Source organism: Mastigoproctus giganteus, chromosome 1 (assembly GCF_048544385.1).
Source record: "Mastigoproctus giganteus isolate SK-2022 chromosome 1, ASM4854438v1, whole genome shotgun sequence".
NCBI classification, from domain to species: Eukaryota; Metazoa; Arthropoda; class Arachnida; order Uropygi; family Thelyphonidae; genus Mastigoproctus; species Mastigoproctus giganteus.
The window spans coordinates 53,718,295-53,742,106 of record NC_143575.1 but is presented as its reverse complement, the minus strand read 5'-3'; the positions used below and the strand labels follow the sequence as shown (position 1 = coordinate 53,742,106).

General features: G+C 32.5%; 1 protein-coding gene across 1 annotated transcript in view; it reads right to left on the bottom strand.

Moving 5' to 3' along the window:
• Positions 1 to 14,209: 14,209 nt before the first annotated feature.
• LOC150090803 (transmembrane protein 245) overlaps positions 14,210 to 23,812 on the bottom strand; it is a 148,081-nt gene continuing 138,478 nt past the window's right edge. Inside the window, exon 13 of the mRNA XM_090380143.1 lies at positions 14,210 to 14,364. Within this exon, the coding sequence (XP_090236269.1) occupies positions 14,349 to 14,364 (16 nt within the window). The 3' untranslated portion in view covers positions 14,210 to 14,348. The remainder of the gene's footprint in view (positions 14,365 to 23,812) is intronic.

The window sequence follows — 23,812 nt, the reverse complement described above, 5'->3', positions numbered from 1 at the left end:
GCTGGTCATGGAGTCTTGTCAATGATATATAGGAATTTTGCTAGGAGTGACAGGGAGGGGATTATCCTGTTATACAAGGCAATGGTCAGGCCACACGTAGAGTACTGTGTACAGGCCTGGAGGTCTCATTTTAGGAAGGATGTAGAGTTGCTAGAACGAGTACAAAGAAGGGTAACAAAATTGGTGAGGAGAACAAAGAGGTGCTCTTTGCAGGAAAGGCTTAAGTTCTGCAAATTGCACTGCCTGGAGAGTAGGCACCTGCGAGGTGATCTGATTGAGGTGTATAAGGCCTTGAATGGGTTGAGCAAGCTGAATGCTGACGGGATTCTTTCTCTTGCTCAGATTAAGAGCCTGAGGGGGCAGAGATTCAAATTGAGGAAAGACAGTTGAAGAATGGATGTGCAGAAATTTGCCTTTAGCCTGCGGGTAGTTGATTGGTGGAACAGACTTTTTTTTGTTGTGGAAGCTGATATCCTGAATAAGTTTAGGGCTGAGCTGGACGGGCATTTGGAGCGAATGAAGGGGTGAAATGGGAGGGAGGTTTTTTTTGGTGATGCTGCATAAGCTTGCTTTCTTTCGTCATGTGCCTCTACTAATGCTAATCTGGGTGGCTCCTTCACAACAGTATAGTAAGTCACACACCATCTAACTGCCTAGCAATTCTGGATTGACAAAAATATTACCACTGTGCTACACCAACCTTATTTGTCTGATTTGGGACTGTGCAACTTTTGACCATTCCCAAAATTAAAATAGGACATAACAGGAAAATGAATCAATTCAAGAAATCTAATCAAAAACAGTCTTCCCCCCCCCACAAAAAAAAACATTCACAAAACTCCCCAAAAAATTTTGATTAGTTGCAGGCATGATGAAACAAGTGTGGTTGCAGAGGATTATACTGAAGAATACTAATAGAGTAAACATTTTTATTGAATGAAATTTTTTTGCAGCTTTCACCAAACCTTTTGATCAAACCACGTATAAACTTTGTTTTTTCAGTTTACCCATCATATCACAGCAAGAACAGGTTGACACTGGAACTGTTCAGTCATTTTTGAAACTTTAGAAAAGCACATAAATGATTGGTAATGGATTTAGAAGCCTTTTTAATTTGTCCTTATATCTCATAACTAAGTTCAACAGAAAACAGCGAAATTAGTCGAAAACATTATAGGTGGTATTAATCCATGCCATTTGTTTCTAAAAAGATTTGTTGTGGTTGATATGACTTGAGACACCTATATTTCAAAATTTCATTATCATAGATAATGATCATTATTGATGATAATAGGACAGTTAGGTCAAATGAAAAGGATAGTTAACAAATCAAAACATTTATTTTTCATATTAATAAATACATATTCATTTTTAACTACAAATATTTAAACAAAAAAACTCATTCATATTGGGAAGTTCAGAGAATAACAAATATTCATGCATTGTGAAAACTTTTCTGTGGAAGATTGTCACCAAATTTAACACATAAGCAGAACTATCTTTTGCAGACCATACTTCACCTCTCTTCATCCATCATTTTCTAATGCTATAGTCCACGTTTGTGTGTATGTGTGCACACAAATTTTATACAATCTGTAATTAATCTATCGTATGTACATAGAGGACTGCTATGATAAAAACAGTGCTGAAGGTCTTGGTTCTGCAAGAAGTCCCTCTGCTTGCATGCCAAAATGGTAAAATTCCTTTAATAGTTAATTATGTATTTCTATTGGGGAGTTCTGGGATCTTTCTGAACTTACAAGATTTCACATGGTTACAGATGATTTCCATGTAATATGGGGAAATACAGTATAGATATCACAGTAGCATTTCATAAGATTCATGAGAACACTACCTTCATATAAATCCAGGTTACTCAGCAATTTCCATTTAATAGTAAAGAAAAGAAAATATTATGCACAGCTCCTCCAACTTGAGTGAACATCAAAGAGTATAAATAAAGAATTTATTTTTATAAAAAAAACAGATGATCTGCATTTTAACTAATACTTAAATGCATAGCATATATGGTGAAAACAAATTGCAGTGGGCATATGGCAATGCAATGAAAAAAATAAAATAAAAAAGGTGTAATTTACAATCTTCTTACCTAGGACTACAATGCAAAATGCAGACAGCGTTGAAAGATATATTAGACAACAATGTCCATTCAGTGGTAATCAATACAGGGGTAATCAAAAAGTTTGGGACTGATTTTCTATCTTGAAACTGCAGCATCATAGAAAGTTCAAACATGTACCAACATTATTGGTGACTACAGATGAGTCACCAACATTATTGGTGACTCATCTGTAGTAACAGAGGAACACCTGTTTATCTACAGTCAGTCTGAATTAGAATGCACTCAATAGTTTTTTGTTTCCCTTTGCACTTTAAAATGAATATTGTTACTAAGAACCAAATCTGCATCAAATTATCTCAAATTAGGAAAAAGTGCAACAGAAACCCATAAAATGTTAATAACAGCTTTCAGAGAATCACCTAAACTTTTCAGTTGTTTGTAAAAATTTAGAGGGTCACTTGTCTATCAAAGATGATCCACACTCTGGCCACCCTTCAACTTCAACAACCGATGAATCAATGGCTCATGTTTGTGATATGATGATGAGTGATTGATGTTAAACTATCAGCAAAGGCTTGTGAAATCGGTATATAATATATTATGGGACATCAATTTTAACACAATATTTGGAAATGCAGTGTGTTTCTGCTGTTTGTGCCTCACATCCTCACCTGCTGATCACAGAAAGCAGAGAATTCTCATACATCAGGATCTTCATCAATGTGCTGTTGTTGCTGCTGACCTACATTATTTTTCCCATCATTTCTGTTGACAGATCATGGGTGTGTGACTATGATTTGAAAACAAAGAGCCAGTCTTCTCCAAGGCCTAAAAAAAAAAAATCTCAATCAAATATGAAGTTCATGCTTATATTTTGACTCACAGGGTCATTGTTCATTATGAATTTTTTCCACAGTTAAAATTGACCCAGAAATATTACAAAACAGTTCTGTGGTGATTGTGTGATGCTGTTCAGAGAAAACAGCCAGAAGAGTGGGCTTTGAAAAATTGGTGCTTCCATCAATGGCAACACCCCTGCAAACTCAGCACATTCTATTAAATAATTTCTTGTGAAGTATGCCATCATTGTTATTCCCCCCACCACAATCTGCAACTCACTGGATTTAGTTCCATGTTTTTTTTTTGTTGTTGCTGCAGTTGTTTCCTAAGCTTAAAGCACCTTGAAAGATTTGCAAAACCTGAGGAAACTCTCTAGAATGCAACACAGGAAATTACTTAGCAATTCCAAAAGACACTTATCAGTAATGCTTCCAGACGTTGCAGAAATGATGGAATTGGCATTAGAGCGTCAAGGAGATGGCTCTGAAAAAGATCCATCCAAATAACTGGAAAGCTTCTTTACTTCCCAAATATTAGTTCAGCCTCTCAAACTTTTTGATCACATCAGTATATTCATACTCTGTACTTTTACAGTTAAGAGGTACAAACATGAATTATATGAAAATATGGTGGAACATTGTTTATCAAATGCAATTTGATCCAATCGGGGAAATAGCAGATATAACCACACATATGTGCTACATATTATATTAATTTATTTGACATTAGCTAAAATATTTTAACATTAAAGCAAGTTTTAAGCTATCTGGAAGTTATACTTGCTTTTGTCAGCAATATCAGTTGGAAAAACTAATAACTGTTTATGCTGTGCACTATAAATTATTTGACATAGGAAATGTCTGCTAATGTTTGGAAATCTATTTGTGTGAGGATAATAAAAAGAATAGGAAATTTTGCACTTAAGCTAACGACATGACATTCAATATTGTTAAAAAGGATAATTTCATTTATATTCTTATTCAGTTATTTTTCAGTTCCTTCAAAAATATATTTTAAAGTGAGGTGATATTAAGCAATCTCCTCTTGTACTCATCATTGCTATTTATACTCATGGCTAAATGATCTGCTGCACTGTTTACCTGTTGCAACAAGATTGTAAAAAAAAAAAAAAAAAAAATAATAATAATAATAAATAATACATGATTTAATGAAATAAAAGCATGTAATTTTTCTGAGAAAATTTATAACATTAGCTATTATCTAATGATATAAATTTTAGCATAGAGAAATAATCCAAACACTATCAGATATGCAGTCATAAACAATTTCAGACATAAAAATAGTCAGAATTGATTATTTAAACTGGTAAACCCTCAGTTAGTTCATAAACTGTAATGCCCTTGATTGAGGTCAATGATGAGGATGTCAATATTGAGTAAGATGAATGTGAAATGCTTGCAGACATCCAATGACTGAATGGGAGAAAGCACACAATTAATTGTAAAATCAATAATACCAAATTTTAAGGAGATAAATAAAGTTGGAAAAATAATAACTTGTATAAAGCAAAAAGAATAATTAGGAGGAAAAAATCACATGTGTCAGTGTGTGAGACAGTAAGTCTCCTTTTAGACAAAGTTATCACAAGTGAAACAAACAAAATGACTGGAAGAAATTTTCAGAAGTTAAAATTCTGAAACACCAGTGAGACAATATGTCTCTAATTTTTGAGTTGACTTTTTTGCCTCTGGAAAAAAGTCAACCCAAGGGAGTGAAGAGAGATTATGTGTCCAATATAAAGAGAAAATGGAAAAAATATATCTGAGAAGAAATAGAAATTTGGCTGCCAATGCCCATCTAATTGATATCCTATTGTAAAACATTAGGAATACTTGCTTTCAATTCATCAATATGTTATGCCTTCTTTGTGCGGGTAAATACAAATAAAATCCCTCACAAACATTCTTGTTAGGTGTTTATGAGAGAGCTAGAGCACATATTCACAGGAATGCAATTCTGTATATAAGCACTGAAACAGCAAACCTTTGTAGGGAATAAAAATATTCCTAAATAATAAATCATACTCTGAGCATATTAAAATAATCACTCTGTCATTCTGGTCTCCTGGTGATAAACAGAGTAATATAAATTGGATAATTTTAAGTAAAACTGCATGAAAGTGATTTACTCTTGATAATTACATAAAGTGATATATTTACTAACGATAAAGTAGAATTCTTTGCATTACAAACTGAGATGATTAAACAAATATCTGCATATTAATATTATTGCCTTCGACACAGGCGTTCACCACCAAATGTTAGGGTTTTTTTTTTTTTTTTTTTTTTGATGATCAACTTCCATGGTTTTCCCCTCTTTTTTCCAGAGGATTTTATAGAAGCATTTATAACATTTTCAATAAAAATCATGTATTTGAAAATGAAATGCACAAGGCATAATCCTTTTGGGTTTTGGTAATTAACTATATAATATCGGTGTAGATACACCATAGTTAACCCATAAATTTGAACTACGAATGTAGTGTAAAGGGCATCGTTTTAATTGTATCATATTGTGGCTGCCTTCACGAGATAGCTGGTATTGCACTACTTTAAATAAATGACGCTTTTCTAGTAGAGAAGACTATTGTTTTGAAGCTATTGGGCTTCATCATCAGTGGGCGGGCAAGTATCCTGGTAATGCAACGTGCCATCACAGTTTCGAAGTTATTTCCACAATATGAGAGATGCCAAAGGGTGTTGGAAATAAAGTATTTGAAAATGAAATGCACAAGGCATAATCCTTATGGATTTTGGTAATTAACTATATAATACAATTAAAACGATGCCCTTTACACTACACTTGTAGTTCAAATTTATGGGTTAACTATGGTGTATCTACACCGATATTATATAGTTAATTACCAAAACCCATAAGGATTATGCCTTGTGCATTTCATTTTCAAATACTTTATTTCCAACACCCTTTGGCATCTCTCATATTGTGGAAATAACTTCGCAACTGTGATGGCATGTTGCATTAACAGGATACCTGCCCGCCCACTGATGATGAAGCCCAATAGCGTCGAAACGATCGTCTGGTTGGTGGTATCCTCTGAAAATAAATAATAGTAGTCTTCTCTACTAGAGAAGCGTTATTTATTTAAAGTAGTGCAATACCAGCTACCTCGTTGTGAAGGCAGCCACAATATGAGATACAATTAAAACGATGCCTTTTACACTACATTCGTAGTTCAAATTTATGGGTTAACTATGGTGTATCTACACCGATATTATATAATAAAAATCATGTAAAATTTTTCTGAAAATTACCTTTCTGAGATAATTTTTGAAACTCTTCACACCACATGCTGCCATGGCTTATATAAATATTTTTTTTTCTCAGTACACAGTCAGGAGTCCTTTGGATTAACAGGAAATCTGAAAATTTATTTATTTACACATACAAGTTTTAATCTTTTAATGTGGATTTAAGCCACCATGATATACACACTCTATTAAAGAAAAGATTGTCATTTTAGTAGAGGCTGATGAGGCAAATAGCAAAATACACAGAACACTGATAAATACTTTATAAAAATATTAAATTCACATTGCAGTCAGTTTTAAAAGTTCAGAAAAAAAATATGAAGCAGTGGCCATTATAAAAATTACATATCTGTAAGATGCTTTATTTGAATAAGTTAGAGACAGCAGTGTTATCATTAGTAGTAGGCTCTCAAGAAATTGCCAATGTGTTGCACTGTGATTATTAACATAAAAGTTCAAAGCATCCAAAAGCCAAATTCATTATTTTAAACAAAAATGGTATATTAAGGATATAGAACTTTCTGAAGATAATATATTCCCAAAAGTGTTTATAATCCCATTAAAACTGCCATACAAACATATAAAAGGATGATCCCACACAAAAAAAAAAAAAAAAAAAAAAAAAAACACTCAAAAGGAAAAATTACTTTTGTATTAGCATATATACTGAGAGAACTTACATTCTAATTCTTCTAAATATTATGAAAATGAAAGCAGAGGTAACCTTGAAAGTCTTCAAAATTTATCTGAGAGCATTAATCTCAAGTAAAATTCCCAAAACAGGAAAATTACATACAGCATGGACTAATGTGATACGGGCGCCTCCGTAGCCAGGTTGGAAGGAGCAGCAGTGTGTAGCACACGTTTCTTGATTAGACCAGGGATTTTTTTTTTTTTTTTTTTTTTTTTTGATTTGGTAGTTGTTGGCGCATCGGCTTCTGTGGCCATAATGCACCTCCCAAGGTTTTTGCAGTACTTTGATCCAAGCCCGAGGCGGGAATCGAACCCGCGACCTTTGGGTTGCCGGGCAGGTACTTTACCCACTCGGCTAGCCCGGTCGGCTGATTAGACCAGGGTTCGAGCCCGTCACCACCAAATACAGAGGATGCAGAAAGGTCAGGGAATGACCACCGCATATTATTGGAGGCTTGAAGTGGTGAAACCCATGTTTAGTCTCTAGAGCAAAGTTTCCGGCATCTCCCTCCCCCCATACACGGTACTAAGTACTATAGGTTTTGATACCTTTCGTGTTTGGGGTTTTCATAAAAAAAAAAAAAAAAAAAAATGGCCTTAGTTGCTAATACTCCTAAAAACCAAAACAAACAAACTAATGTGATACTCAGCTTCAAAATACAATTTTACTTGAGGGATGGTGAAAACTATTCTCTCCTAGCAGCTGTACATGTTTCCACCAACTACTTGACCAAAATATATGGTTACTCAAAAATTTCTAAAACGAGCAGATACAGCTAATCAATAGAAGCTCTATGCTCTATATGTCACACCTGAATCTTGATGTCTCATCAACAGTTACACTATTAAGAAGTGTTTCCACAATGTTAAGTTTTAATTTGGAATAAGTAAGGAAGATTTAATGACATACAGTGAAGTTGACTCATATGAAAGAAAGAAAGATGAAAATTGGTCAATGAACATATCAACCATATTATAAATGCAATTTAACTATTTATAAATTATAATCAGTAATAATTTATTAACATTTAAAGAACAGTCATTAAACAACTGTACCATCATTAGCATTTAACTTCAACATGCTAATATTAGATGTTAAGACTACTAAGTTGGCAAATTTATAATTATAAAAAATTAAAGTAAAGTATTTATTCTACTGATTTCATACTTGCATTCAAGGGACTATGCCTTTCATGTGATGAAAATCAGATGTCTTTAGTCTAAAAGTGCTGTTTTGAAATGGGTTTGCTCATAATGAAATATATGAAGGTTAGTGTGTTCACTAGTTTCTGGATGACAAGTTGTGTTTTGAAGAGAACAGACTACGTATTAGATTTGGATCCACACCGCAGAGCAGTGTAAATACGCCAAAACATCTTATGATATACATGACAAAAAAAAAAAAAAAAAATTGGCAATTAACATGACAGATATGTGCAGGAAAGGAAAAGATATGTGCAGGAAAAGAAAAAACTAGCTACAAACAACAAGCAGCACATAAAATTTATCCTTATATCAAGGAAGAAATCAGACTTTAAATAAATTCTCAATTTTATGTTTTTCAATTTTTCATTTGTGCCAAACAGAGTTTATGGTATTTGTCTACTCTGTGGTTAAAGAATATTGAGAGAACACATCTGGTCTTAGGTGAATGATGCAAGGAAGCAAACTTTTACAGTACCTGCCAAGAAAAAAAAAAAAACTTCCCCACCTCTAATATATTATTTGTCTAATTCTTCCTTAAATTTATTGAAACTACCCACTTCCACAACACCAGATGGAAGTTTGTTCTAACAATCAACTACCCTCTGATTGAAAGAAAATTTTAGAACATCTATCCTGCAACCATGCTTCCTCAATTTATATTTATGGCTTCCTTATATGTATTATCTGAACAAAAGTAAGGTAACATCAACATTTGGCTTACTCAGTCCATTCAAAACCTTAAATACCTCAATCAGATCTCAATCACAGGTGCCTAGTTTTCCAATCTTGTTGTTGTCTGCATCCATTCCAACAGCTCTCCATCCTTCTTAAAATGAGGCTCCCAAACCTCAAGATGTGGCCTGACCAATGCCTTATACAGTGGAATAATTACCTCTTTATCCCTCTTGGGCATTGTGGAAGAGACTTGAAATTGGAAACCAGACCCCCAATACAGGAAAGGCCAGCCTGTCCCAGTGAGGCTTTTCCTCAGGGCCTGTGTTGGCTTTCAATGCTCCTCATAAGAGTTGGTAAACCAGAAGGCACTTGGTTAGCATGTGGTGTTTATATTTGCACTAAAGCAGCCTAATTAAGGGGAAAAAAATGTTGTTGTTGTTATTTGGTTTTTAGGAGCATTAGCAACTAAGGCCATATTGCTCCGGGATATGTGGTGGTCATTCCCTGACCTTTTCGCATCCTCCGTATTTGGTGTCGTGCAAAAATAAACATCTAAACTCTCAAAAATAAATTATCAACCAATCCATGCTGCTAAAACAGCATAGGCTTCAACTGTATTAGAAAAGGAAAAAGAAAATTAAAATACATTTATTATAAATGGAGATATATTTAAAAATAAATAACTCCATTTGGAGCAAGTTGTCAACAATGGACGGACAGTCATATTAACATTAATAGGTATATAAACACTCATGAACAGCCTATAAGAATTTAACTTTTATTTACATTTTTTAAATTTAGTGTTTCTCTCAACAAGTGTTTTATAACCCTCCCAACCAATCCATGATACTACAGGAATATTAACTTGAATACTTTCACATAAAAATATAAAGAGATAAAAAATACATATACATATTCTTTTCTTTTTTTCCCTTTGCTCTCTCCATTTATGCATTTCTAAGTGAAAAAAATTTTTTTTTTGTTTTGGGTTTCCCAAACTTTACTTCACTTATTTTCTGGTCTTTATGCGATATACTGAATTTTCACACTCTGCAATGTGTCTTTCACTGAGTTGTAGTATATCAAGTTGTTGTGCAATCAATTATCTTAAACCCAAATGATGTGATCGCATTTTGGAAAACACATTTTACTGGTTGAAGAAACATGATGAAAAATAACCAAATCAAGCATACTAGACTTTTCATTAAGATAGCAAAAAAATTAATACCTTGAGAGCATTATATAATTAGTTGTTTATTCAATGTTCATATAGCAAAATATCCTTTTTTAATTTATCAGGAAAAAATAGCTGAAAGTTGTTCATTTCTGAAAACATACTTTTCATCTTATGGAGCTTTGTTCGCAAGCACAATTGATGTAAGATGGGTGTTCAAAATTCAGGGAGTGTTGTTTGTTATTTGGTTTTTTTAGGGGCATTAGCAACTAAGGCCATATTGCTCCAGGAATATGCGGTGGTCATTCCCTGACCTTTCCGCATCCTCCATTTTTGGTGGTGACGGGCTCGAACCCCGGTCTAATCAAGAAGCATGTGCTATGCACTGCTGCTCCTTCCCACCTGGCTACGGAGGCACCTCATTCAGGGAGTGACTCAGCAATTTAATATCTCTTGTGCTTTTTTGATTTGTCTTGCTTTGGTATGCTGGTAATCATTAATATTTATAATTAATTTAAATATATAAAGCTTTTAATTTTTCCATAGTTTAATTATAAACAGAATTTAATATCACAGTATCAGGGTGATTGAGATCTGCTGCTTTGGAACATTGGTATTACATAAATTAAACATTAATATGAAAGGTAAACAGTATTTTCACCTCATCACATAGACTCAAGTTTATTGTGTAATGGCTGTTCCAGAAGACCTTTCTGGTGACTAGACCTTGAAAAAATTTAATGAGGGTTGATTATAACCAATCCCAAAGGTGGACCTCAAAACATAATACATATAAGCCACTATCAAATAGGCATGACACAACCAACAGAGAGAAAATAATCACTATCAGGAGCAACTTCAACAACGTCACTGTTTCTCTTGACTTCCCATTACACTTCCAAATTATTTTGTCATTCCCCACCTCTGTTTCAAATGAGTTTCACTCTTTTATGTTATACTGAACTCATCTTTCTACAATTATATTAAATGAGAAGATATTAATTATTTTAATATGAATATTATTGGTCTTTTGTTAAAAATTGGTCTGCATGGGAGTTTTGATCCCCATTCCCACAAGAATGAAGAGAAAAAGAAAGTTCTTAGCATCCTAGGTCAAAAGTGATAATTCAAACTGGATTATCACTTTTGACCCAGGATGCTAAGACGAATTGGAAATGAAGGAAGAAGTCTGCTATCACAAGCTTGATGGTAACCACTCTCAAAAATTATATCCAAATTAAAATCCAACTGCGAGTTCAGAATATAATTAAGACACCACCCAGAAATGTACATAAAATATACACTGCATCAATATGTAACACTAGACAGACTTTTCTTCATTATAACATTCTAAATTTTTGATGAGGGAAAAAAAATTGTCTTGAAGTCATCTTTTCTCAACTCGTGTACTATATAAATTAGCAGGTCGTGATCTGTGGTTTAATTATTAAAATATCCCCGTTTAAAATAAATCCAGTTCAGTAGAAATGTATTTGCCAGTCAAGAACATTATTCCAGATTGAGGGATTGTGTGCCTTGCTAATCACAATTGTTAATTATTTTAATTTTTTTAAATTTTAGTCATTTAATTATACTATTTTTATCATTAAAGGTAACTTGCTTAAAATAAAAATAACTGTAATATACATTCTTTAATTGTAATAATTACAGGTATACTTCATATAAAGCATTGAGAGTTTATTACTTAAGAGTTTATATACTGTATTACCATTAAAAAATACCAGATGATTAAAGTAAGAAGTGAAAATTATTTTTCTTGAAAAAATGTTTGAGACCCAGTTTCAAGAATCGGCCATGGGTGCCATAAGAATTAAATATCAGCCAGCTGTACTGCCATATGAAAAAGGGTTTTTTTTTTTTTTTTTTGCTTTAAGCTATTGTCTTAAATCTAAGTTTAAATCTCTTTCTATTAACTAAGCCAAAGTGCAAAAAAAAAAAAAAAACAGTAAGAACTTTTACATTTAGATACCAAGATTAATTATGTATCTGCTCAAACTTGTAATCAACAGTGACCATCTTAATCTTATGTGGGAAATGTAACAAACGTAACACTTCAAGCAAAATATAACAGCACAATATGACCTTAAGACGTTAATATACCAAGAAGATATTAACAACGGTGTAAAATAGAAAAGCAAACTCATCAGCCAATGCAGTTAGAATTTCACATTTTTAAAGTTTTATTAAATGACATAAAAGAGAATAAAATTACAAATTTATGAATTTAATGTAAAGTTTACACTATATATTTAGTTCATACTAAAACCATAACTTTTGCAGACTTATTACCTCCATTTTCAATGAGCTTGTTACATTTTTATTTTATTCTATTTCTTTGTTAAAGTTACACTTACCTATTTCATGTTATCATTAGCACTTAAATTATGTAAATCCCTCTAGCTTGGCTGTATCAGAGTATTGTCTTGACTTTATTTGGTGGCAATAAATGATTATATATATAATGCACATTTTACTACTTTACTGTATTTTGTATCTTTAATAAAAACTTTTTAAAAGTACTCTATACATACATTTTATTGCAAATAACTATAGGTAATAAATACTGTACATCATAAACAAATCCCAAACCTTATAAAATTGCCTAAAAGGTTGTTTCTATTATCTGAGACAGTCTGTCCCATTCATTTAAAATAATCAGTCTCACTGTCCCTAAATTATTACAGACCTTTTTCCAACAGAGTTATCTATCCCTATGTAATAACAAATATTATCTAACTTAGTTCCTCTCTCTCTCACATTTGTCTATAGATGGGCAAACAAAGTGGATAATTTTTTTTTAATCAGTAATGCTGTATAAGTTTGCTTCTTTGCATCATTTTTTTCATTACTAATAGATACCAAGACAACTGAAGTGTGCAACAGCCACATGCATCAAAATAGCATAGTACAGTATAAAAGAGATAAGATGGTCTTCCTGTTAAGGTTTCCAATTTGGATACCTTATTTCCCAAAAAATTCCTAGTACCCATTAATCAGTTGCTCACCCTTAACTGTCCTTACCAAGTTACAAATCCAAAGATGCAACTTGTGATGAATTTAGTTGAAAATATTCAACCAATAAAAAAAAATGCAAAGATTCTTGAATGGGAACAGACAAGAAGATAATTATATGGTAATTTAATTTTCTAATAGAATTAATTAATAGAACTGACTACTGTTTTTGTAGAGGATTACCTCACTAATGTAATAAAGAACTGTAGTTTTAAAATAATTTTGGAGAAATGTTAAGCAATTATAGATAAAAGGAGACAGTTAAATGATTATAAATTATATTTTACTATTTTCTGTAATAAACAAATCACAGAAGATATATACAAATAATCATAGTTTTTCAGGGTTGTTTTTTTTTTTTTTTTTTTTTTTTTTTTTTTACAATTCCATTAATTTGAATTTTTTATGGAACTGTAACCTATCACAATTTAAGTCCAGTAACCTTTAAAAACAGAAATGTTAAAAATCTTCATCTTATCTTGAAACTCATGTCACAAAGCAATCAACAGATAATCAAAGCTAATTCAGTTAAACATGTTTGTTGGAAAGGCCATTTTTACTAAACATTTAACCTGCTGAGTTATTTCACACCCCCACCCCCTTTTTATTTTTAGTTCTTTGCACTCAAAAACCACCCTATTCACCCAGTTGTAACTGACAGTACCTTTCAAGAAAAATACCTCTCCAGTTTCTTTTTTAAATATGCCAGAAATCTTTGTTGAAAAATCAAAGTGGGCCATGTGCAACTATGAGTTTTCATGAGTGCCACTCAGTCGTATGAAAGCTCATTGTTGAATAGGTCAGTGAATACAAACATGTTTTTATAAGGCTTATTGTAATAAAACTGACTGACAATGGATTTATAATATACAGTATTTACATCACATCTAATTTCCATAAAATAAAATAAAATGAAATGAATGTGATTCAAGGCTATGTTCTGAGCCACATATAGCTATATCACATTCATTTATATAGCACCTAGTAGCACTTATCATAGTTCAATAATTTCTACTCTAAGCACATTCTTTTTATATTTAAAATGTTAATTAAAATATGAATATAAAATATTTAAATTACAGAATACAAGAAAGACATTTTTAGGAATTTAATTAAATATTTATTTTCAAAGCTCATACAAAGACCTATATTTCTGTGCTCAGCATTTTATTACCTGGTCATAAGTGTAATTTCTTTAGAATTAAATATGGCCTGTTCTATAGTGTTACTATAATTTTGCAATCATAACTTTCATGATTCTAAAAAACTATTTTTCAATTTCTGAGATTTATAAATTATATGATTTAAACTGCTATCTTTAAACTTTGACTAGCTTGATCAGTCCATTTGCTCCTTATTCACTATTTGCCCTGAAAGCAATCAAAGAAAATTTATATACTTTAAATGAAAGTGTAATTATAAAAATTAATATATAAATAAAAGTATCTAAAAGTGATAATTTCAGAAGAGGGGGAAATAAGGGAGGATTCTGATTTACATGCTAAACAGTCAATTAAAAGTTTTTAGTTCTTTTCTACTGAAAACTAGATCACTTTCTTGCTATGATAAGAATACAATTTGAGAAACTTATCTGTAAAACAAACTTTTCATGAAGGATCACACTGTGAAGTGATAATTATGTTCTAACTTAGAAGGGAGCAAGAAGAGCCAATGTGGATGACATACTAGTTTCCAAACCTAAAGATAGTAAATAAAAATTCTTTCATAAAGCCAATGCTTATTAGTGACTGACATAGCCTGCAACTTCAAAATCCATATAATTTTGAAGCAACATAGCGTAGTTCCAGTGATTAAATAACATTCAAATCACTAGAAAACTGACAGTTTACCCTGTATATACCCTCCTCAACATCATTAAGGAAAATTAAAAATGGGTGAAGTCCCAGCACCAATCACTGAGGTTCTTCACTTGCACTGTGCTAGTCCAATCTGAGGGATGCTCATTTATGCCCATCTTTTGCATCCTGCCCTTCCCCTTAATCCACTAAGGTATCTTCTCTGTAATTCCAATTTTATGTATAACAATCTCTTGTGGGAGTCTATATTAAAAGCTTTACTGAAAATCTAGGTAAACAATGTCAGAGGATTTTTTTTTTTTTTTTTGCATCAACTGGTTTATGACTTAGTCATAGTAGGTAACCAGTTAACCAGATTCAAGTTACCACTAATCATCTTACTCCATGTAGACAACTTCCAGCTGGACTTGATCAGATTTTGTGTACAAAATGGTCACTTTTAAGAAACTTTTGATATGAAGCATAACCCCATTGCACTCCCTACTTCTCCTGTATTATTATGCAAGCTGGTGGCCAGGAAGACATGGTATCTTATCAATTACTTAGTGTACCTTTGCATCTCAGGAGTAAGAGGCAGGTAAAGATCTATATACAAGTCAGTGGTAATTGACTTCTTGGAATATTGTGTTCAGATTTTGAGGTTGCAATTAAAGACTTCTTGAAAAGGTCTAAAAATGGGCTACTCATCGTTAGGGTAGCAAAGGGACATATGAAGAAAATTACAAAGATGAGGGGTCTGAATAAAGTGTATAATGCACTGGGGGGATTTTAAATTATTTTAAATTTATCTTGAAATAAAAACCAGGAGGCATAAATACAAAATATTTTGGGAAAACAGACAATGTAAACTTCAGCATGTTTTTGACCACTAGAACAGACTGCCTTATGGGTGCTTGATATTGACAATCTGATGAAATTTAAGGGGTAGCTGGATCAGTACAGTCTAGCAGGGAGAAGAGTGATAAAAGAGATAAGGCTGTATAAATATTTTTTTAACTGATGCAGCAAAAGCTAAGCTTCCTTGCATTACAGTACAGATGGTCAGATTTTGTATGTTATTTTTCACTACTCATTACAGTAATTTATTCTAATAAGGGAAAAGGATAGTTCAAATTGGTGCAAAGTCCAAATTATAGACTGTAATGATATGTAAATATTTTAAAGCCATAATTAATCAAATCAAGCAAATTTTTAAAAAAGAGAGAAAAGAAAATTTTATGAAAATGTTTGAAAACAAAACTGAATATAAATAATTCAAATCAAATAGAATGAATAATATGATGTTCTAAACAATAAATTTTAATTAATGCAATAAAATGTTACTAACTATAAACTTAATGAGATGTAGACAACTTCTCCCCAATTGTATTCCTTGCTGAAACTGGAGTTTTTTATTTGAGTAAAAGTCCTACTGTATTGTCATTATATGATGTCATTCTTTCTTCAATTAAAATACAAAAATATTTTTTGAACCTGTCAGAATTAAAAAATTTAGTAAGAGTATCAAGGCAGTTCTGCCTTTGTGTAATTTAACTTTTTCTTCTTTACTGTCTTCTCTTTCTTTGCATCTCACTTCACCTACAGATTTTTCCCTTTGAAATGCTGTTGGTAATCCATGGCAGCTAGTTGACACAACACATTCTGCCTGGCACTTGTTTGAAGAAGTCTGGATTTGAATCTCTCAGTGACTGGTAGAATTTCTAAAGTCCTCTTCAACTGTTAGTTAGCTATCTCAGGTGGAGAAAATGGGGTCCACCCTTTGAGTAATTACAGGCTTTTAAGTTGGAGGGACAGAGGTTCAGATACAAAATATGCACATTATACACAGAAAATGCACTTCAGCCCATAGACACACACTTCTAGAGACAAACATATAGATATGAGCAAAAGCTCCAGTGCCATTATAATCTGAATTTTAAACTGTATTGTTGCTGCTTCTTCCACTACCTTTTGATATCTAACCTCATTTTCTATTAAGGATAGGTGGACTACAATCAAGGTGTTCCTGCTGGGAACAGCAAATGATGTCATCAACATCATCAGCTTGTCAGCTTTCAAGCAGGATAAAGAAACATTGATTTGGGGACTAAAAATATTAAATGCACATGAACTGATGATTTGTTCCATAAATAGAGGACAGTGCTGAAAAATTTCTGAGTTATGTCAGAATGTCAGAAAGTGATCAGATACAAATACTTGCAGATAAGCCTCCCCAGATTCACTACGCTCTCTCACAGCGATCAACAACTATAAAGCTCCTTACAACCACAAATACCATACTTGCAGCGTTCAAGAGCAATCCCAAACTTGGCGTAACTTACTTTGATATTGAGGCTGCGTTTGATACTGTGAATGTCCCTTCTCTTTTGTGGCTTTTGCAGTCATACTATCACATCAAGGGAGATATGCTGTGTTTTCTATCTGCTCTCCTTAGCAAGAGGTTGTGATTTGACACTGGTGGAAGATGCTATTGGAGGACTGTTACCACTGGAATCCCACGGGGGGGGGTATCCTCTCTGGATTGTTGTTCACAGCAATTATTGCCCCACTGGTGCAGAATAACCAAAAAACCATCTCGTACTCTGATGACTTTAAGATTCTTACCCCAAACTGGGCCTAATCCCAACCTCATCATGACCAATAACCGCATTAATAATACTCTTGGAAATTACATCCTTTCTACAGCACATTGGCAAGAAGATCAACCCCAGGAAGACCAAGATGATGTTCTTTCTGAAGACCAATTCTTCTGTGATTGCTCCCACCTTTGGTAACATCCAAATCCCTGTTGTTACTTCACATTCTGATTTAGGTGTAATGTTTGACCCTAAACTCTGTTTTAATATGCAACTGGATAAATTTGCCTCACAGGCTTCGAGTCTTCATTGGACAACAAAACAAAATCTGTTGCACATTGAACATCCCAAAGTAATCAAGAAATACATCAGGACGATTATCTACCCACCATTACTGTATGCGTCGGAAGTCTGGGCTTCAGTCACCGAAACAACTAAAAAGCCTCATTGCATCTGAATATTGGCTACTGAAATGGGCCAACTGGAAATTCAATCTGCCGCCACAAGCTAGAACAACAGCATTATCAAATACAATGGGGGTTCCCCATCTCTCCGAGCTTATTGATTCCCAGAGGTTGGTCATCACAGTGAAAATGGTTGTGGGACTTATCTCCAAACAATCCATATGGGATACATGCTGCTGGAGAATCCTTATCTATGCCTTGCAGACTACTCCTAGACTGGATGCCCGGAATTCAAGACTCTTCCTGACAGATCACTTCCCCCCCCTTTTCAGATGCTCTCCCAGGTCTACAAACTTGATGCTAATCTTCACAAATTCGCATGTGATAAAAGATATAGAAAGCAAGTGCTCTCCATACAATGACATCAACTGGACAAAGTTTTTTTTTTAATTTTTTTTAGTTTTTGTTTATTTTCATTTTGTGTGTCTTAGCATTGTTAATCCCTAGCCTGCATGCCATGACTGATCGGTTGCAACATTCTGTTCTCTGTAATCATCTTTTTCATAGGTTGCAATAAAGATTTTTTCTCTCTCTCTTACTGGTTTTTGGACAATAAATCTAACTAAACATGAATTGTCAAAATAAATATCAAAATCTGAGCACAAATAAACAGACATGTTAGCAACTCGGTCACATACTTTTTTTTATCAATTTTCTATGTGGGTAACTTATAATTTATTATATTATTTTATTCTTATTTATATATTTATCCCCTCTGATCATTAGTGAAACTCTGGAAATGAGAAACTCAGGCACAACGAACTTACTAAAGTGATCACCTATAAAATTACTTCAGTAACATTTCACTTAAAAAAAAAAAAGAAAAGGTGTATATGTGTGTGTGCAGCCCCTACAAACTATGGCAACTCTGCATTTAATGTGTGTTGATACAACAGAAAAAGCCCAATCAGTGTAGTAGCACAGGTGTACCGTAGAGTAATTGTCAAGTTGTGTTGTTTGCATTGAGTGACAAAAGCTTGCTGTGGTGAGCTTAGCCTAGCTCACCACAGCAAGTTATCAGAAGCTAGTTTCCATCCCTGGCATGCAGATGCCAGGCCAGAGATCAAAAGCACCATAGCAGTGTAAGTATGCAGAGTAAGAAAAAGAAGAGGAAGAAAGAGTATTAGTTTAAAAGAAAGACAGGAAAGAAAAAGAATCGTACACTTTCCCTGCCAATCAAAATTATTAAAGACCAATGAGAGTCGAGAGGTTGTTGTTAGGTATAATAGCACATCAGATGCAACAGCCATAATGCACCACAGAGAGATGAAGATTAATGGATGGCAAACTGATCAGTAGTATAACATTCATGGACAACTTTATCAGAAGCATTTTATGTACAGCCATATTCACATGCAATTTCTGGGAAAAAAAAAAGTGAACTACAACTTGGTTTCCAAAAAAACTTGGCTGTCACATCACAGAAATTCCACTTATTGTGGCATACTTTGTAATTACCATGAATCTCCATATGATCAGCCAAAGAATAAAAGAATATAATTTCATCCAAGGCTTACCATTTTGGTGTTTTTCATGTCACAAAGTATCTCCTTTATCTACTTATAACTGAATTTGGTTCTTTTTTTTGTTTATATGCATCCTTGCAAACTTCCTCCAGTTGCACCATTGGTATGTCTATGGCAAATGTACCACGATTTCTACTTGGGAAATAAGGTGATAATATTAAGTATTATTGCTTCCTCTGTCTATAGGACAGCAGAGCAGTAGTCCAGTACAATATTAAAAAAACAATAGCCTCTCAGACAAAAAAAATAAAGCTTGGTAAACATAGTATGGCTAATAATGCTCTAATCCAAATGCTGCCACCAGTGAACATTAAGCCAGTCAATGATGGCCAACTGAAAAAACACTGTGATAATCTTGAACCACACTGTTTGGTTCAAGATGATCACAACACAAAAAGGAAAAAGACTTTTTTTGCCCTTTTCAGCAATTAACTCAAATTTGTTTTTCTGAAATAATTTGTGTACTCTCCCAGGTAAAGATGTGTTCTCTTTCCATAAGTTTTATAAATTTTGATAATAAATGTGGATATAGGATACAGTTAAATTATGATATTCAAAATTATAAAGAAATAACAAGTTGCTGCTTCTTCATGAAATAAGCAGCATCATTATTCAACAAATGAAGACAGCAGTTTATAATTTTTTTTAAAAATGTTATACCCTGTTATGTCTACAGATGCATGCATTCATGGGCTACATTACACAGGCTAAAAAAAACATGGACTAACTCAAGGGAGAAAATTCTTCTCCCTTGAGTAAGTCCATGTCTCTCCATGAGATCAGCTAATTATAGCCTCAACTGAAGAGTATTTAAAAATCTTCCAGTCTCTGAACTCAGACCTCTTCAAACTTTTGAGGTATTTTAGCTGACACAGCTATTGTTACAAGTGCAAATATTCTTTATCCAGATTATTTCAGGAAATTAATTATACCATTTTGAGATATGTTCTTTAAGAAATTTCTATAGGGAGTTATTTTACAAAAAGATCAGGACTTCTTTCATGGATAGGTGCTCCCTATTATGCATCTTTTGATGTTGTATGAACTGGTGTCAACTATCCATAATTATAAATTTAACTAATTCTAACAAAAAAAAAGAAAAAGAAGAAAAAAAAAGGGTAACAGGATATCTGATGCAGCCTACACACCACACAAAGGCTAACCCCAGGGGCTCACATCTGGTGAGTATGGGCTGGCACACCCAAGTCCTGAGCTGGATATGATCATTCTTCTCTTTCTTGGTGATTCCCTTTTATTTCTCTCTCTCTCTCTCTCTCTCTCTCTCTCTCTCAGGGGTAACTCAGAAATTTTTTTTTGGGTGGTGCAGCAAAAGCCTTAGGCTTCCTTGCGCCATATGGCTAATAATAATAATATTTTGAAGAGCAAGACTTCCCAGCAATGTAATATTTTCAAAAAAAAATCACGTCAAAGAATAGCATATTATTTGGAACAGCCTGTATACAAACATGCTTAATTAAATTCTGTCGGACACTTCACAGATGTGACTTCTAAGGATAAAAATTAAAACTCATCTCTCATTTATTTCTTAAAAATATAAATTACTTGAACATCAATCTTAATAACAATACAACTGAAGAAATATTTTTCTTTTATAATAAAAATACATCACCATTATACATTAGCTTTATTAAATATTCAATGTTTATTAAAAAGTATACTATAAATGCTTTATGGATATGGTTCATAATATATATCACTCTGCATATATAAAAACTCATATTAAAATTGTTTATATAGTCATGGTATAAATAATATATATATATATATACACACACACATACACAATAAATGTCTCTCAAGTACATAGTGTGCAACATGTATCTATTGTTTTAATCAAATTAAGAACTGAAAATTTTTAATGAATTCCATAGAAGCAAATTTGAAGGATCTTTATGTCCATTACACTTTCATTGAATGCATAATCGTGAGTGTAAGGTACATAACAGTGAAATAACAAACATTTCCTTAAAATTTAATATTGTCTTATTAAAATGTATGAATATCATAACACACTGGGAGTACTTAGTTTCAACTAACACAGACACAAATCAATTCTGAAAAACAGATGAAATTACAATTGGAGACTGACTAGATTAAATGTAACGAGAGAAACAGAAACACTGAAAAGATGTGCATTTCCGAAATAATATACATTTCAGAAAACGAATGCTTAAATTTGCTTTCCCCTAAAGGAACAAACCAAGGATTCATCTGGGATAACACCTTTGAATCAACAGCCTGCATGAGCAGAAATGGATGAAAAGTATGTGGATGATAAAATAATCAGTATCATAAACCAATTTTAATGCTTACAAAATAAATGGATATAAAGTTAAATATTGGTACTTGGTTCATCAATACTAGCAAGATTTTTAATATCTAGCACTTAACGTCATGGATTCTGTATGGTATTTTACCAATATTTTAAGTGGTACAACACTGTAAATATCTTAGCCTTTAGTTTGTTGGCTATCTTATGGAATAAGGACTATCTTGTTCCATTTTTCACTTTCCTCATATAACTTTATCACTAAACATTAAAAAGAAAGTATTTCCTCAGAATAAAAATGTGGCATCAATTTTACAAAAAAAAATATTCAAAATTGTTTAGTGTCTACTGCAAGGTGATTAAAAAAAAAGCCCTTAAACTGTGATATAGTTTGAATGTTTTGGTACACTTACATTAATTAATATGTCAGAGCAATAATACACACTGGTAAGTATCCCAACCCTTTTCTAATATATCTTGACTAATCTTCAGGAAAGAAAGAAACGAACTCTGATTATGATTGTTGATGCCAATAAAAAGGCAGCTAAACAGCTACATATACTACACTAGCTTTCACAACATTTTGAACTTATATTCATATATGCCAACTTTTAGAAGCTGGAATTCATAAAACTTATCACCTTTCTTAATACAGATTGCCTTTCACCTGGAACATTTCATTGAAATTAATAATAATTAATGCCTGTCATACAACACAACAGGAAAATTACACATCATTATGAAATACAATAAACAATACAATTAATTAATCCTACTTACAAAACTGGGTATTGATATTAAAAGGTAAAGCTTTATTAAAATTAAATATCTTGTAATGCAAAATACAAGGTACATTTATTTACCTAGTGACTTCAACTCTTTTGGGAAGTAGTAACATTCTTCACCTTTTTCAAGATGAAGAATGTTACTGCATTTTAAACTGAAGCAGTCTCTAATATTTTATTTGACACAGATGATCTGATTTCTGTTCTTTTTTTTGTCAAGATTTAAAAAAAAAATATGTTTTCTCCAAGTATCAAGAGGAATAATTTTTCACAGAGCAAGAAAGCAAACTAAAATAAATGGGACAAAACAATTACAGGTGCTTGGCACATATGACTGCTGGTTTTAGTTGTTTTGGTTTACATCAACCAGTTCAATATTTGCAAAGTGATAAATCCAGTTTTTATTCACGTTAAATTATACTTTTCTTTCCACCAAATTTCCTTCAAAACTCTTTGCTGTCGAAAAATATATCAAAAAGATATTAATACATCAGCAAACCTGTGAATTTATTTATAAACATATTTATATTGATCAAACTTCAGTATTTGGTTAGTTTATAACAGAGAAGAAGTCAACAGAAATGCATATTTGGGAAACAGCATAAAACCATAAAGACATACATTTTCATAAATTTTGCAAAAAAAATTCATAAAAGTTGGCAAGTATGTACTGTATATTAATCATATAAAAGCCCAACACCTTTAATATCTAAAAAAAAAATTTTTCCCCATTTTTGACAAATCCTTATATATGAAAAAGATTGAAAGTTATATATTAATATTTCTATGCTGTAAAATAATAACTAATACATTTATAAAAGCTATAAACCCTCAAACAACATATGTAAAATAATACAGTTTCTATACACAGAATTATTCCATATTGAAAGTAGAACAGTTTACTAAAGTGTAATTCAGATTTATAAATGTTAAAATATATAAAATTACAAGCCATGTGTTCTAACTCTACGTATTCAGCAAATATTCAATACTGATTAATCATAAATGGAAAATTGAAAAATGTAGTTTTGACTTTCTGTGACATTATGAAATGTCAAAATTATTTTCCATAATTATTTTTATAAGTACCAAGTAAAACTTGATAACAGAGCACTGCATCTGTGTTACAGTAAATAACAGAAGTAGCTATTCAGTTAAAAAAAAACAGTTTCACCCTGAGTTAGAGAAAACTGAATTTATCTTTAAAACTGTGATGAATACCATACAAGAAATAATCTGCTATCAAGAACAAAATAGCAAATCACAAAACCTATCTGCAGGAAAATATCTATATCTATTAACACAATGTAATTCATTATGTATACTCATTTTGCCACTTTTTAAATTTAATTTAAAAAGT